The following is a 17675-nucleotide window of genomic DNA, read 5'->3' as shown; positions in this document are numbered from 1 at the left end:
TTTTAAAAGTTTGGCCAAACAAGCTATCATTTATGTTAGATTATGTCAATGATTTAAAGTTTGGGATACTGGAGTTAAATGTTTGAAGTTTGAACTTGGCAAGTAAATTTCAAATACATATCTTTTGTAAGTTTGATCTTGACAAGTCAAATTTCAGGCGTATATGTCGGAAGTTTTGGCTTTGGAAAGCTAAATTTCAGACGCATATGTTGGAAGTTTGGCCTTGACAGATAGGAGTGTTCTCGGACGGTTTGGTTGGATATTTGCATTTAACGGCCCGGCTTATTGGTTATCGATTTTAAAATATACTAATCCGCTAACCTAAGCAATAAGATATCGGTTGGTTTTGTTTGTACTTAATGGGTATCATTTGGCTTATTAATGAACAAGTCAATTAAGAGAAAAGGCAAAACCCAAAAAGCTCATCGTTGAATCTAGTTATGTGAATGTTACACCTCATACTTTTGTACATCAAGTTTTGTCATAAATTGATTGACGTAGACTTCGAGAATGAGGTTATCCTTAAGGTTATAAGTACTTAAGCGGTGTTTAATAAGTGTTAGGTAAGGATCGTAAAGGTTAGAGGTTAATCGAATCGGAGAGAATACGTTTCGTTGAAGTTCGGTGTGTTGAGGGATGGTTCTGATGCCTCGCAGATGAAGGCCGCATTTGAGCTGAGAAATTTTGCCTGGAAATGCGATAGGATCTGCGTCTGTAGATAGCTATCTGCGACGTAGACTCGAACGCAAATCTAGGTCGGTTTAAGTTGCTCTTGTTGTATATAATCTATGGCCCTTCCTTGTTATGTCATTTTCATCCTAACACAACTCGTATAAGCTCTCAAACCCTTTCCCCTAGTCCTCATACCAAATTAGAGAAAATCTAAAGTGAATCGAGGGGATTAACACACCAAGAAGCTAAGGAACCTTGTTGATGTTGAGTTGTTCTACTTGTGTTGAAGATTGAAGCTTTCTTTGTGGTGAAGTAATCTGAAGTTGGTGTTGTTCTTGCTTGTTTGAGGTAAGATTTCATCCTTTCTAGATGTACTTGAGCTTGTGTAACCTTTAGCCAACTTGTTTGATAAGAAAGCAGGAAAGATATACTATATTGCATTCTTGTTATTGTTAGAGTGTGGATTGTTCTTGATAGCTATCCAATGTTGTTGAAATGGTTGGATTAACAAGAGAAATAGGTGCAAATAGTTGTTGTTGTTGTTGTTGTTGATGATGATGATGTTGTTATACTCCATGGATATGAGAAGAAAACATGTATAGAAATGTAGTATATAAGTGTCTATTGGGTTGTTTAGTGTATACTCAGGTGTTGTGATTTGGATCTAAGGGAAGGTGAAAGAAGGTTGTAGTTGATGTTGTTGGTTGAGTTGTGAACTCTTATTAATTAGGGGAAATCTTTGCCTCGATTCTTTATCAAACGAGTTAACATTTGATATAAAGCGTATACTAGTATTCACTGAGTTAGCGAGCGTATTATCATTATTATAGGTTGAAGTGCTATTCGACGAGTTTCATTATGTAATGGCATTCCCTTTTTCCTTCATTGGTATGATCCCATGATTAGATGAGTTAGATGAATCATATGAGAGGAACACATATCGTAGATATCTTGTCTTTAGTGATGTTACAGCTTTTCGTGTGTTTACACTGTATCTTCTCGAGGGATTCCTATCTGCTCCATATCTTTCCTTGATGTTAGAAAGAGATAAAGGGATACTTCAGTGTCTTCATGCATTCTGTTATACACATGATATACACCATCATATACATATACTTTCTGTAGCCTGGCCACTTGGTCAGTGAGATATTGTTGTTGCCTGGCCTCAGGGTCGGTGAAAGATGTTATTGCCTGGCCACTTGGTCAGTGAGATGATACTATTGTCCGGCTCATGGTCGTGGAGAGTTTATACTTATCCGGCCTTCATCGGGAGATTTTACGTTGCCTAACCTCGTCGCCGAGAGATACACCGAGTGCTATATGTGGCAAGCTAGCTATGATATTACCATATTGCATTGTGTTGATTCAGCACAGGTGAGCATACCTCAGAGTATTCTTTGGCTTCCATATTACTATGTTTTTCAGTTCAGTTTTAGCTTTCAGTTATTCTATTGCCTTACATACTCGGTACATTATTTCGTACTGATGTTCTTTTTGCCGGGGGCGCTGCATTCATGCCTGCAGGTCCTGATAGACAACCGGATAGACCTCCCTAGTAGACAGAGCCAGACATCAGCTGATTGGTAAGCTTCACTCATCCGGAGTTGTCAGGCCTAGGCCTTGGAGTCCTTTTTGTGTATATAGACATGATGGGTAGGCCGGGGCCCTGTCCCGACCATGATACAGTTCTATGATCTCTAGAGGCTTGTAAACTAGTCCTGTATGTTTTGCATGTCAGTCTTTTGACCTTGCCGACCCTTTGTACATATTCATTTTGGTACTGTTGGTTGTAGACATTCATGGCGGCCTCGTCAACCAGCACAGTTATGTATATATGTTTTGGGTGTGTGTGCCCTTCAGATGTGATAGTTATTACTTACAGATGATTTAGGATACGATTTTGTCGGTGTTGGTTGGTATTGTCTGTTTGCAGATAGGTCTCGTCGGCCTAGGTTGAGGGTTATCTCCGGGGTAACAGTTACAGAGTGGTACGCTCGAGCCGAGTATGGCACCGGATGCGCCCACGCCTCTCCAGATTTGGAGCGTGACAGTGAAGAAATAGGGCCAAAGCATGACTTTCAAATTCGGTATTTTCTATGCCAGATAAGTACCAACATTATAATGTATGATCGAAAGGAAACAAACTAGTAACATACATAACTATACTCTCCAATCAAGCACACAACAATATTACTAAAGCACCATAACTAAAATACACACTTCAGAGAAAAGCTAAACATAAGATCAAAGAAGAGGCTTTTAAAGTGTTTCATGTTTTAAGGGTATAAATTTATATAAGCTTAATGGGTATAAATGTAACTTTAAATATTCTTAAAGTGTTAACAGTTTATCCAATAAGGAAATTGAGTAATTCGTATCCCGTACTGTTAAGTCATTAATTATAAATTTCAATCTGTTCACCAACAGTTAATCTGTTAACTCGATATCAATAACTCAATAAACCTATTTTGCGGTTGGGTTATCGATTATGGTTTGGTTTTGAATAACCGATTGACAGATATATCAGAAGTTTACTTGCACAAGTAATATACTTTCTCTGTCTCAAATTATTTGTCACTTTTTTGTTTTACACGCCCCTCAAGAAATACTCCCTCCGAATAAAAAAGAGTGTCCACTTAGCCATTTGCACACCCCTTAAGAAAATAATAACTCCTACAAAAACTAGGTAAGTTGACTAAACTACCCTTAATTAAATAGGTATTGAGATTTGATCACATAGCACTTATTAGGGGCAAATATGAAAAAATAAGGTTAATTATTGCTTGATTTGATAAGTGGACACTCTTTTTGACCCAAGAAAAAAAGGCTAAGTGGACACTCATTTTGATCCGGAGGGGATATTAATTAGAAGGGATGTTTGACTAACTTCACCCTTATTTATGTCTAAGTAATAATCTATCTCCATTAAATGTTTACTCTATTTATGTGTCATCTTCATTAATGACAAAATATTATCAAGGGTAAAATGAAAAAAAATAATTAATTGTGCATTAAACTTTTAAAATGATAAATAATTTGAGATAACTATTTTTAATAACTACTACCGATAATTTTGAGACGAAGAAGGTATCAAACTTCAAGTAAAAATTGTAACTTCGGAAGCGAAATTTTACAAAGTCAATCAATCGCCTATATTGAAACTTGTTTCCAAAGTAGCTAAATTTATTTTTAAAAAACTCCTTAATGTTGCGATTTGACCAGGTATAACCCCATTAAAAGAAATGTTAGCATATATATTCATGCCGTACATAAATTTTCAAATACACTCTTTTCGCTGATGAAATTTAGAAAAAAATCATTTAGTTTATTTTTAATTGAAAAAATGTCACATGATTTTTAAAAAATAAGTCTATTCATTTTTTTTACTAGACTTATTTTTTAAAGTCAGATGATTCTTTTTCCTGATGGGTTGAGTCTAGTTCATTTATAAAATGGGTAGATTTTTTTCCTTGAAGTAAAGGAGATATTTTTTAAAGCAAACCAGACCAAACCACTAGAAAAAAATTACCACGTACGCCTTATAAAAATAAGTCTACTATAAAATGGTACACTTTTTTTTTTAAGTCATGTGACATTTTTTAATTAAGAAATAGGCTATTTTTTAAAAAAATCTGTCAGCGAAAAAAATATATTTACACATTTTCAGTATATACACACCATTTTTTTTTAACGAGAGCAAGATGTTTTCTAAATAGGAAGAGTATATTTGCACCTTTATTTGCACCTTTGTCAATTTTTTTTAATAAATTTCGTCTATGAAATCGGCTATATGTCCACCTCTCCTCACTGATTCGAATTGGCAGGTACACCTTACTAAAAAAGAAATTCCTATCTGCAAGGATTTTTTCACTCCTAGTTAATTCGAATTCAAGACCTCATCAAGGACAGCAGACATATAAATAAAGATTTATATTAAGCGGCACTTCATGATTTTTTTTATTTTTTTTTTGGTTAAAAGCATGAAAATAAAAAAAGGAAAAATGCGTACAGGTGGATTCAATCCATTTTACAGATAGTCTCTATCACACAATAAATTCGATTATTCCTCGACGACGATGATCGGAAGTATGCTGTTAAGTCACCGGATAAGCCTATTTAACCGCCATCCACGGCCGCCAGTTCCTCGGTGCTCACTTAGCAAACAAGGCCAGCGCTTTATCTCCACCGTTATTGCTACCGACTCCGATAATATCTCCGCTACTCACCGCTTGCTCCGCAAATTCGTAGCTTCATCTTCCAAACACGTGGCTCTCAGTACTCTATCGCACCTTCTGTCTCCGAATAACTTGAACCATCGCCTCTCTTCTCTTGCCCTCCCCGTACGTCTCTCTCAGTTGTTAAATGAGTTATTGCCCAATTGTGTTAAATACTGAGAACATTTCTTATTTAGCGATAGTTCCGCCCCTAATTATGAAACACACTAATAGTTTGTATTCGCACGCAAGCGAAATACCTGTATCCACGTGCATAACGCGTACAATATCTCTGCCTAACTGAAATCACGTGGATACAAAATTACATACACTTTAATACACCTAACAATCATCCCCCAAAAACATCACACATACAAGTTATACAACTTGTGCATGCAACATACACTATGAAGTTAATTTTTTTAAGGTATCACTATTTCAGATAATTATATTAGAGTGACTTAGTTTGCTAAGTAACGTAATAATTGGTTATAATCCATTGATTCACAGTTTGTGCTTTTCACTGTGAAGCAGAATGTTTAGTTGCAGTTGTATAATTGTGTATTTCTGTTTGTCCTACAGCCTACTTATAGATCACCGCTAAGTATGACTTAATGCTAACCAGATTGTTTGTTTCCAGCTGTATTATTATGTCTTAATTTTTTATTTTTTTTTGGTTAATGATAAGTCTGATTAAATGCAAGGCAAAATGCTATTTGCAGTTGTATTTGGAAATCAGTGAAGCGTCATGGTTTGATTGGAACTCGAAACTAGTGGCGGATTTGGTTGCATTGCTTTACAAGCTAGAGAGATTTGATGAAGCTGAAATCCTAGTTACTGAAACAGTATCTAAATTGGGAAGCCGAGAACGAGATTTGTGTAGTTTCTACTGTCAATTAGTCCATTCACAATCTAAGCACAATTCGGAGAGAGGAGTTTTGGATTTTTGTACGAAATTGAAGCTGGTTCTCTTGTGTTCGTCGTCTGTTTATTTGAAGCAACGAGGGTATGCCTCAATGGTTGATGCATTTTGTTCTATTGGATTACCGCGTGAAGCTGAGGCATTGATGGAAGAGATGAAGGAATTAGGATTGAAATTGTCGAAGTTTGAATTTAGGGCTCTAGTTTATTCATATGGACAATCAGGATACTTTGGAGATATGAAAAGGATTGTAGTTGAAATGGAGAGTATGGGATTTCAATTAGATACAGTTAGCTCAAATATGGTGCTTAATTCATTTGGATCTCACAACGAGCTTTCAGAAGTGGTTTCTTGGCTCCAAAAAATTGAAGCTTCAGGTGTTCCATTTTCAATTAGGACTTACAATTCGGTGTTGAATTCGTGCCCCACGATTAGTTTAATGCTGCAAGATCCGAAGAGTGTCCCTCTTTCTCTGGAAGAGTTAATGGGCAATCTGGATGAGAATGAAGCAGCTTTGGTGAAGATATTGGTTGGATCATCGGTTTTGGAGGAGACAATGCAGTGGAAGCCTTCGGAGTTGAAGCTGGACTTGCATGGGATGCATTTGAGCTCTGCTTATGTGATAATATTACAATGGTTTCATCAGCTTCAATGCAAGCTTCTTGCTGAAAATCGTGTTATTCCAGCTGAAATCACAGTGGTGTGTGGAGCAGGAAAACACAGCGTTGTTAGAGGAGAATCCCCTGTGAAAGGGTTGATCAAGGAAATACTGCTGCGGGCTGGATGTCCACTCAGGATTGATAGGAAGAACGTTGGATGTTTCATTGCTAAGGGAAAAGGTTTCATGGAGTGGTTAGCAAATTATAATGCCACTATACATGAAAGGATATCCTGACAGCCACAAGTCTAGACGATTAATCAATGTTTAATGAAGAAAGATGATATCACGAGAGAGTACAAGAAGAAGCAGAAGATGTTGAATTGGATTGATCCCTGTCAATCCAGTTGATTATGATTGACAGTAGAAACATGATCATCGGGTATCCTCAAACATGCATTTTTCTGTTAGAATCAGTGAGAACGCTGATAAGAGAAAGGTAAATCTTCATTAATTGTTGAAGCATGCTGCTTTCTATTGAACAATCATCCTCAGCTATTGAAGCATCTAAAATTTTGCTGAATATCGTGAGCTGTTCTAGCATTTAATATTTGGTTATTGGCCTAATTAGCTGTGTTTCACAATTGCAAAACTCATGCATAGAAGTCCAACATACAAATCGAGCTGCATAAGCAGTTCAATGCAGCATAGAAGTAGGCAATAGCAGCGATTTGCACCCAAAATGGAGAACCAATTGTTGCAAGATATCCTGTGTAAGCAATATATGAAGTCATTACTCTTGCAGGCTTTATGAGCAAATTCTTAAAGATCAAGGTCCTTGTTTGGGTGATTATTCATAATAGTGGAAGACAAACATGAGGCAAAACTTATTTGCAGCATAGATTGCTCTACCTAACCAATCACATTACAATGTCTACTGCTCTGTGGAGAACATTGGGTAGCAAAAACATTGTCATTCTGTCTCGTAATGGTATTCAAAAAACTGTCAATAAAATGCAACATCCACCTTTCTGCAAAATTTGCTAGACCATCGGTGGACTAAGGAGTATTTACAAGTTCTTTGGGTCAAGAAGTAGGAACCTCTCCAACAAGTATAGTCAACGAGCTTTCCCTTCCACCTCAAGAGGCAATGATGTGTAGCTACAACACGAACAACAATCCTGTGCAATTGTGCTTCAAAATTTCTGATGTCCAGCCAGACTTTAGCAAGGTCAGCACAGAAGTTAGGCCCATTATTTTATCCGTGGTATATAAATGTTAGATCAATGATCAGTAGGTGGAAAGAATCCCTGTACTAAAAGATTCAGGCAACTGAATGCAATTCACTCAACTAACCACTTCCTTCTTGCGAAGACGATACTCATTGCAAGAAGAGGATTTGCTGGTTTACTATTACTTAAAAGAATCTCACTTCAAAGTAGCTTAGCAAAAGCCGCCTCCTATTAAATTTATCATTTACAAGAAATGTTGCACTTTATGGGCTCGTCTATAGGTGAATCCTCCAATATTACAATCCTACTTGATCCCAATCGATCCCGAATTGCTCATTGTTGTAATCCATTTTCATGCCACATTATAAAAAGGAAATTTTATAACCTTGTTTTCTCCTCTTGATCAATATATTCATCATTAGTAGGCAGGGATAGATGTGTATCTTCGTAGCCGGTATAATTGGCATGGATAGATGTGCTTCCTTGATAGCATATAGAGACACACTCATTACTTTTGCTTCAAACTATTTTATATAATTGCATGCTTTAAAACAAAAAATATTAGTAATATGTATTTATACTAGTTTTACTACCATTGTCACTATGTGGATGAAGTAGTGGTACTTTGTACCCCAAATCCTGAATCTGCCTATGTTAGAAGGGAAAAAATGCTAATTATTGGAACCTTATCTACTTTCAAAAGTGGAAAACAACGTATGCCGAGACCATCAAGGGTAAGACACCAAAAACCCCATGGCTTGATGTTCTATGCTAATAAATGAACACCAAAAATATAACTCTCGCCTCTGGAAATTGGAGCATCTGCGAGCCAATCCCTATTAGATTTTCTTGCTTAATTCCCAGCAGTAGGCCAAGTTGAGGGAAACCTGTTAGAGGTGATGGGAGGCATACCACGAATATTGATGTCAATGGGATACAGTCGGTACTCAATGTCGAGCTCTTTGAAAATTTTAACCATCTCCTCAACCAATTGAGCTCGTCTGAGCCATCTCTCTCCCATGTCCTGATGGTTGATTCTATGTCTGATCCATACGGACAGTTTCAACCTGTTTAGATCTTCTAGGTTCATCAATACAACCAAAGGAGAGGGATACCAGTGGTCCTTCTTGCTCTCAATATAACTGCAATAGCAAGCCACAAATATTATATTCAGTCATAACTCATACTTGTTTAAATCTTCCAGGTTCTACGTACTTGCTGCAAAGTACTCATAATGGTGATAAAGGATTATATTGGATAACAAGAAAAAATATATACCTGGTTATTCTTTGTTTCATGGCAGCAATTTTCTCTGCTGGTGTAGCAATGTGGACCGTAAAATCAACCGTGTCTCCCATATCAGGACTACGGTAATAATTGCCAATAGGTCGTGTTGAAAGAGTACTATTTGGATATATTATCTTTTGGTTGTCAAATCTCAGAAAGACAGTAGTTAAAATATTCATCTCTTCAACAATCATCTGAAAATCGAAATGTATAAATCAGGCCTTACTAAACACATGAATACACTAAAAAATAATATCCCACTCTATTCCATTTTATATAACACACAAGTCTGATCTAAGAAGAACGACACCATTTTATATTTGAAAAGTTTTTTATGTTAAACTTCCCCTTTTACCCTTAATGACATGCTTTATAACCATAGAATTGTCATGACATGGTTAAGACCACAAGCTCTAACAATGCTTTTGGTATGTGTCAAAAAGTCCATCTTTCTTAACTTATGTGACCTGCCAAAAACCGTCATATAAAATGAAAAGGACAGAGTATTACTATGGTTGAATAGACATAATAAAATAGAAAAAAGATTAAGAAAGTATGCTATATACCTGAACTCCATCCACCTCACATCGGTCGCCCACATCAAAGGGATGCATCACAAATAAGAAAATGATAGATTCAAATACGGTTTTGCATGTGTTGCCAAATACAAATGCCACCACAACGACTTGAGAGCTGACGAAGAGCAAGAACTTGCTGGTTGCGATCCCCAAAATCACAAGGCAGATGAGCAGAATGATGACGCTGACTAAAACATTCACCATCTGATGAAGTTTGTTCACTGCTGTTTTTGTATCATTTAGCGTCAAAGCAAGAGCTCTTCGTTCTCTAAATGCGTTCACCTGCAAAAATTAAGGATAGCTATTTGATACTCCTATTTGCTTCTGCAGTCTGGCATTTGAAGAGCACCCACCATCTTGGACATAGAGAATTATTTGATAAGACCACAAAAGTATGTGCCTCAACTTTATCAAGAACTAATGAGCGAAAAGGTAAAGTTAAACTCCTTGCGGATATATGTTGTATCCACTACCAGTTTATACAATCAGTGCAATTTAACTTCTTGTTGAAGGGTCCTTGTCTTATTTTCAGGTTATATTAGTTCCACTGATTGTGGGTAATTTCCTTTTAAGTGATTTGACAATGTATAAATTTTTATACTAGTGTGTAGAAGTTAAATTCAGTGCATCTATGTTCATTTCTTACCACCCAGTTCTTGAGTGATGCTCTACTGATCCTTTCTCTGTCCGGTGATCCTTCCACTAGGTTCATAGTCTTCAAAGCTTCTTCTTCTCGCAAGAAGCAACTTAAGTCCTTCAGATAGATGAACCTGTTAGAAGAACAAAGTTTGGGACTAAATTTACTGAAGCGATATGACCGGTTGACTGCTTTATAAGTATACGATCTCGTCTGACATACCAAATAGGTGTATCACAAGATAGAATAAAGGGCTCTCTTTTTAGCAAAACATATGGAAAGGTGTTTAACTGATCAAAACATTAAGAATTAAGATTAATAAAAGTCTCACTGCACCAGGTGGCTGGCTAAGACAAAGCTATATATCAGTATGCACTAAAAAAAAAAAAAAGGGCAGCCCGGTGCACTAAGCTCCCACTATGCATGGGGTCTAGGGAAGGGCCGGGCCACATGGGTCTATTGTAGTAGTCTATATCAGTATGCAGTAGTTATTTCAAAATTAGAAATGATTCAGGACTATGAAATGGTTCTCTCCATAAATTCGGTACTATTATTTTACAGGAATCAAACATGAAAGGATCACGAACTAATGAAAATTACAGATAAGTATCTCTTTTCTTTTATGTTATTTGTATTAGCATAATAGGGGGAAGAAGCAGGAGAACCTAGGAAACTTGATGATTATGGGATGCTGCAAATGATCTGTTTGTTTTACCTTTTTCTCTTCTTTTCTGTTATATTTCTCGTCATATTCATTTATCTTTCTTCAGCTTAAAAAAATTACTTATCACATCCTCACAGGAAAATAAACGAAGGTTTCGCCCTTGAAAATCTTCAAAAGCTAGTAAAATAATGTGCTCCCTGGTCCTCTGACCTTAATCTGGTTTTAGAAAAATGATTTGAATTAATTAGATGTTTGACAGACTGAGAGTTCATGAAATTACTTACTTGGACCTAGGCTTGGCAACATTTCTGAATATCTTCCTGGCAGCAACTTTGGCCTCATATTCACTTCTAATCTGTGTAGTAGAGTCGTCTTCTGTTTTGGTATCCAGTATTTGCTCATCCAACGTAGATATTACCCCATACCTTACTATTTTAATCAATCTCTTCATATTCCAAGCTGAAATATTCTTTGGATTCAACTTATGCAAATGATCAATGGATATCCCTTGGTTCTGTTCATCTGGATTCTTTGACAAGGGACCAGAAATACCAGAAATCGCAATACTTACTGTTCTTGATGGTTTTGGTGTCGGTGTTTGTCCACCATTAACACTTGCACCCTTACTACTGTATTGAGGAGCAACAGGGGGCCTAAGTTCTGGTGGCAACTGTGCCCCTGCAATATTCTGTAGCTTCCAAACTTCAGCCATTGTTCTGTCCTCTTCTTCTTGAGATCGATGAATCTCCAGCAGAGGCGGACCTGATAATGTCTCAATCACATACTGATTGAACAACGACTCTTGAATTCGATCGAAGAAAGTACTAACATGAAATGAAGATGCTAGGACTTTAACCATGAGAGTTTTCACCAACCATAACATTGTCCCAATTAACATACATATCATCAGTTTATTGACGTAGTCCAAAAACTTATTACCCTTGTCAACTTTCTGATCAAACATGAAATGCCAAGCAATTAAAACCAAGCCTAACCAAAGACAATTCTGAACAGCCTTTCTAACACCATATACGAAATAAAGTACCCTTTTCCGCAAGAGAAAATTCTTCTCAATAAAGAACACAACTAACCGAATCACCCATCCTGATAACAATCTCCCACATATTAAAACAAGAATCAAAACTTCCCATTTCCACAAATGAAGTCCTTTGTATACTTCTCTCTTCAATAAAGGGATAGTCAGTGTGCAGATTAAAGCTGTAACAATAAGAATAAGACTTATCCATTGTAACAGCGTCCAGCAATCAAGTTTGTCCTTTTTATATTCATCTGGAAGATCTTCATCGAATAATGGATCATCGTCTTCCTCCTCCATTGGCTTTAGCATCCCGGAAGCTCTTCCTAACAGTCCAGATCTTATCTGACCTGATTTCCCAATTTTTCCTGATTTCCTCTCAGGTATCTCGGGCGGGTCAATTAGTCTTGATTTTGTCTTTACTCTCCCTAACACGCTCGCTCTTCTTTGAAAGGAAGTGCACCTAAGCACCTGATCAGTATCACCAGCACCGTTTTTAGGAGTGTAATAAGTATTGTTGCTGTTATTAGTATCATCTGGAGGAGAATTATTCATGTTTATGGTCCTTCTTCGGCTAAGATACTTTTGCTCATCGGGTGTTGATTCGCTAGTTTCACCATCATCCTCTTCATCGGTCGAGCAATACTCATTTTCATTATTATAAGGTTGGTCAGGCTCGATGTCAACCACATTACTAGGTGGTGACGGAGCCTGAAATGAAACTCTAAGATCTTTTGATGTCGTATAATGATGATTATGTTCGTAATCAGGAGGAAACATTATGGGGCTGGATCCAGCAGCGCTATGATCATTTTCAGGTTTTGGATGATTCCTCAGCTCGTCCATTTCCAGGTCCATGTCCAATGTCATTTCACATCCAACAGCTCTTTGTTTATTCAAGAACTGTCCAATTAATCTTGAGGGGGGATCCTCAGGCATGTCCTTGCCACGTTGGAATGTCGGTGTCGGGCCACTGCTTTGGGGCCCGCTATTCGTATCTCCTCTCCAGAATTCGTAACTTGGCTCGTGCCATAACATGTTGCGTTCGTTTCCATTGGTTTTGTCTCCACCGTCGATCTTGACAATGACTTCCCGGCGGTCATTAAGATCAACAGAGGATCCTGTCGTCAACGAGGACGAGTTGACGGAGGAAGAAACAGACGGGGCTTCGGGGCTTTGGTGAGCGAGGATGGGTTGGTTTTCGATATCGTGGGCAACGGAAACCTTTTTCTTATAGGAACCATGAGGTACGAATGATTTCTTGAGAGATGAAGAAAGTTGATCCATGATTATGCCAGATGATTTCTATTCCTATGTTCTTGAGGTTTAATTTCCTCTATCCTTCAGCTTGAGAAACATGTTTGTGGATGAATGCTTCGGTTATGGGATATGCTGCAAATGGAAAACGTTATATTTTATGAAATTCCCATATGGAAGGAGTATAATTGTATGTGTGTGTGTGTGTGTTGAGAGATGCTAAAAATAAATTAAAGAGATGTAAAAACTTTGTTTTCTTGCAATCAATTAATTTTGGTAATTGCATGGAAGAAAAAAGGAACAGAATCACCGATGGGATATGTGACGATAAATGAGGAGGTATTAATATGGAGGGGTTTGCGGTAGTGTAGGTTTAGACTTTGTATTAGCCAAGTTTTTCATTCTTTACCATGAGATAGGTTTGCTTTTTTGGTTGCAGCACATGAAATTCTTGTTCAAGGTTTTCTAGATCACGTTCAATCTTAACCTAAAAGTTATGACATTAATGCACCGGATAGGTGGTACTTACTAGGGATTTCAATGGTTTTTCAAAAACAGACTGAACCGATCAAATCGATTTTCAGATTTTTTTTCCAAATGTATAACCTTACTCAATAATTAGGTTAGGTTTTTTTTATTTTTTAAAAAATATCGAACCGAATAATTTATTTTCTAAAAATATCAAAAACTGAACCGAAGAATTATACTTGTAGAAATTGAAGAATTATACTTGTAGAAATTATGTTGTATCTATCATGTTTATTATACATTACATACATTAAATTTAGAGAAAATTGCAATGTTTGTTAACTGGGACAATAATGCTACCAAAATTGACCCATTTTTTTAATTCTTACAAAAAATGACTCAAACTTTTCTCTCTCTCTGCCTTCTTATATATTTGTATATGTTGGTATAAGTGTCTGTATATGTTTGTATATTTTGGGCTATATTTTGTAATGTAAGTTTTGGGTTATTTTTTTGCACTGTAAGTGACCAACTTGTATATTTTTGAAAATTTCCCAATTTTTATTGACATTGGGCCTTGCCTTGGAATGAAGTTTAATGGAGAGGACTATAGTGCCTGTTTGGATGTAAAAAAAATAACTTATCCCCAACTTATTTTTTTTTGCTTATGTTCGTTTTATTTTTATAATTTCGTTTTTTTTTAGACAAAATTTGCCCAAAACGGCTCAATTATTTTTTTGAGCTTATTTTAAGCATAAAATGACTTTAAATTGGCCAGCCAAACACTCAAAAAAGCTGAAAACAGCTTATAAGCTGTTTTCAGCAACTTATAAGCCAATCTAAACGGGCTCTATAATACCTAAACCAATTCTACCTTCTTAAAACAAAATAAATAAAGTTAACATTGCTACACTTAACAAGGCAAATTGAAAATATCAACTGCTGCAGAAGGAGAAGTAAAAGGTTTGTTTGCTTCTCTTCTCCTTTTTCCTCCTCTACGTAAGCAGATTAAGAAAATTGCATAAGGTGAAACATAATTTGCTGCAAATTACTTCTCTCAAAATCTATAAAATATGAGTCTTGGGGCCTAAGAGTACTTGAAGCTGTCCAAACTTTATTGAGAATACTCATAGACCGGCATTCTTACTTGCCCTTCAATTAACGTCCCAAGATTCTACATGACAATTTAATTAGAACAATATATGAAGTTCTTTTATTGTAATTTTAAGGAGCTTTCATGACAGCTACTTTATTAACAGAGTCCAAAATCACCTTGCAAAGTATGAACTGGTGATTAAAAATGTACTTTTTAGTTCAAGTGAACACATAGAAAGAGATCAACTCAATATACAAATACGATTGATAATGTCTAAAACAATCTATGGTGTATAAAATCCTCAAAAGTAAAAACTACTATTGAATATCGTTTTTTTCTTTTTCCCCTTAAATAGACATGTTCATATATAAATAATAATCCGGTTCAGTACATATTAAAGTAGGATTCTTCTTGTGGAGACAAATCCTAAAGTCCAAACCAGAGGGGATTATTGTAAAAGATAGTGAAATATTGAAACAAATAGAGATCCCTTCGATCGTTTAAAAAGAAAAAACAACTAGCACAGTCTGACTGTAGCAAAAGACCAGTATACCTTCATTATTTTTTGGTACTAAGTAATAACCCGTGTATTAGACGTAAGTATTTATTTCATAGTGTAGTGTGCTCGTTATAAGAGAAAAAACACAACTAGCAAAGTCTGATTGTAGCAAAAGATCAGTACACCTTCTTTATATTTTGGTACTAAGGAATAACCTGGGTATTAGATGTAAGTATTTATTTCATAGTGTAGTGTATTCCTTATATCGTTAAATTTGTGAAGGTCATCAATAATATGCATTTTATTTATACATTTTTTTGTATTGCATTAGGCAATCTTTTTAAATATCAAAAATTAACCGAATCGTACCGAAACCGAAGCAAAACCGATTTGATTGGGATGGTTCAAAAAGTTTGATTTTGATTAGATATAGTAGATTAACCAAAAAATCGGTATGGTGTAAATTTTTCTAAATAACCGGCTGAACCGACACCCCTACGAGTACTACTATAGAGTAATATAGTAATTACCTAAATAAGTAGAATACTTTAAAATCCTTTAATTTCAGTATATATTACTGTCCTTAAAGCTATTTACAAAAAAAATTACATAAAAAGATGAACTGTGAAAATAGAATAGGGAGAAATCATAAAAGTTTTGGTCAATTCAAAGGTGTTTATAAGCTAGTATGAAACTATAAGTTTGGAATGATCAACTTATGGTTCTTAGCTAATTTTGACTTATAAGCACTTTGATATTTACCAAACGTGCAGATAAGTAAAAAAAATACTTAACTAATTACCAGTTTAAAAGCTTGGCTAAGCACCCTCTAAGTTATCTATTACAAGTTTAATACAAAGACTCGCGATGTCATTATTAGATACGTTATTGTTCTAACTATAGTCCATACAAGAAGAAACTATTGAGAAGTTTTCATGAGATTGATTTACGAATATTTTGACACAATGGACTATTTTGTTTCTCTTAATTTTATATTTAACCCCTTGAGGCACTCTTAGGCAATCAAAGGTACCAATTAGAAAAAGAGTAAAGATGATTTTTATGAATTAATTTACCGATGTTAAAATAAACATGACAGTTGTTTCCTTCTTTTTAAAGTGGGTTTGGTCCTCCATTACCCTAAACACCACTCCCCCCCCCCCCCCCCCCCCCCCCCCCCGGCAAAAAAAAAAAACCCCGGGTATTTTGAGATGTTAGTTAAACTGAATCAAACACATTTAACATTTTAAATTTTTTTACCATTTTTATTTAATTCTCTTTATAATTCAAACACATCTTTTAAATATTATTATATTATTTTCTAAAAAAAAATTTAATCATAAATACGGTGTGCACGCGCAATGTGCATACCCATACCTTATAGGAATATCTCCTTCTCAATTTCTCTTTAGAGATATATATCTTTAAATCATATTATTAGCTCAAATAGGATTTGTATTAATAATATACAGTCAAACCTCTCTATAACAGCATGGTTGGATCCGAAATTTTTTAAATTTGTTATAGAGAATGGTCATATACACCTATAACGAAAAGATTGATATTTAAATAATACTTACATTGTTATAGGCAAAAAAGATGCATAAAATCTAATTTTTATTTTTAATTGTCAAATTCTAAGCTTAATCACACTTTGTATAACGAAGGAAAATCGTTTAATGATGAAAATATATATATTCATATGATATTTTTTGACATAAATAGTGTATTAAATGATCAAATATTTGGTCAAAATTTCTACTCTTATTATTGGTAATCATAGATATTCTATTTTTATAAAGATAGTTAATTATTATATTACCAAAAAAGAAGATAGCTGTTATATGGGGGGTAATTTTACAAAGAGCGAACTGCTATAAAGTTGGTTGTTCTTTGTTATAGGTGAAATGTTGTTATAGAGAAGTAAAATATAACATAAAAAATCGGTTCCAAAAAATCTTGTTGTATATAGAGAGGTCTTCATTATATGCGGGTCTTAAGTTATAGAGAATCCTGATTTTGTATAAGATTTTACTATCATATGCGAATTTAAGTGGTTGATTTCAAATATCCTGTCAATCATTAACATGTTTTTAAAATCTCAAGAGTCAAGACGACTCTTTCATTGCTTTCCCTCTGATATATGTCTTTTCTTTTTTTCCCAGACAAACGCGCCCGGCCACGGAACATACTAAATTTAGTAATTGATGAATGTTGGTTAATCTTTCAGTCTCGGCAATAGGATCTCCAAATCCTTCACATACTGCATTTCATTTCGTTTAACATTCTGCAAAGTTCGTTTGGTTGAAACATCAATCATGGTGAACAAAAAGTATGGCAATCAAGATAGACATGGTTGAAAATTGGACATGCCCATTTTTAAGAACATGATGTGTTTTAACCGAATAAAATCAATACGAGCACACCATGGAAACTTCGTTTATATTCAGTAGACTAAAATCTTTATACATTTACACTTCTTGTCATCTTGAAGAAAACTGCGAAGGTTACTTGG

The 17675-nt window shown here is 35.5% G+C and overlaps 2 protein-coding genes across 2 annotated transcripts; one reads left to right on the top strand and one right to left on the bottom strand.

Annotated features, from left to right (window-relative positions):
• The first annotated feature begins 4686 nt into the window (after nucleotides 1-4686).
• LOC132049866 (pentatricopeptide repeat-containing protein At2g17033) lies at nucleotides 4687-7419 on the top strand. The gene is made up of 2 exons (XM_059440827.1): nucleotides 4687-5012; nucleotides 5609-7419. The coding sequence occupies exons 1-2, from the start codon at nucleotides 4749-4751 to the stop codon at nucleotides 6701-6703; spliced, it is 1359 nt and encodes a 452-aa protein (XP_059296810.1). The 5' UTR covers nucleotides 4687-4748; the 3' UTR covers nucleotides 6704-7419.
• Nucleotides 7420-8145: 726 nt separating this feature from the next.
• Nucleotides 8146-13306, bottom strand: LOC132049865 (mechanosensitive ion channel protein 6-like). The gene is made up of 5 exons (XM_059440826.1): nucleotides 11089-13306; nucleotides 10150-10273; nucleotides 9492-9785; nucleotides 8917-9119; nucleotides 8146-8780 (listed from the first exon to the last, which is right to left on the bottom strand). The coding sequence occupies exons 1-5, from the start codon at nucleotides 13125-13127 to the stop codon at nucleotides 8492-8494; spliced, it is 2949 nt and encodes a 982-aa protein (XP_059296809.1). The 5' UTR covers nucleotides 13128-13306; the 3' UTR covers nucleotides 8146-8491.
• Nucleotides 13307-17675: the final 4369 nt, after the last annotated feature.

Source organism: Lycium ferocissimum, chromosome 3 (assembly GCF_029784015.1).
Source record: "Lycium ferocissimum isolate CSIRO_LF1 chromosome 3, AGI_CSIRO_Lferr_CH_V1, whole genome shotgun sequence".
Lineage (NCBI taxonomy): Eukaryota > Viridiplantae > Streptophyta > Magnoliopsida > Solanales > Solanaceae > Lycium > Lycium ferocissimum.
Note: the sequence above shows the minus strand (reverse complement) of the source record. Positions and strands in the feature narration are given on the sequence as shown.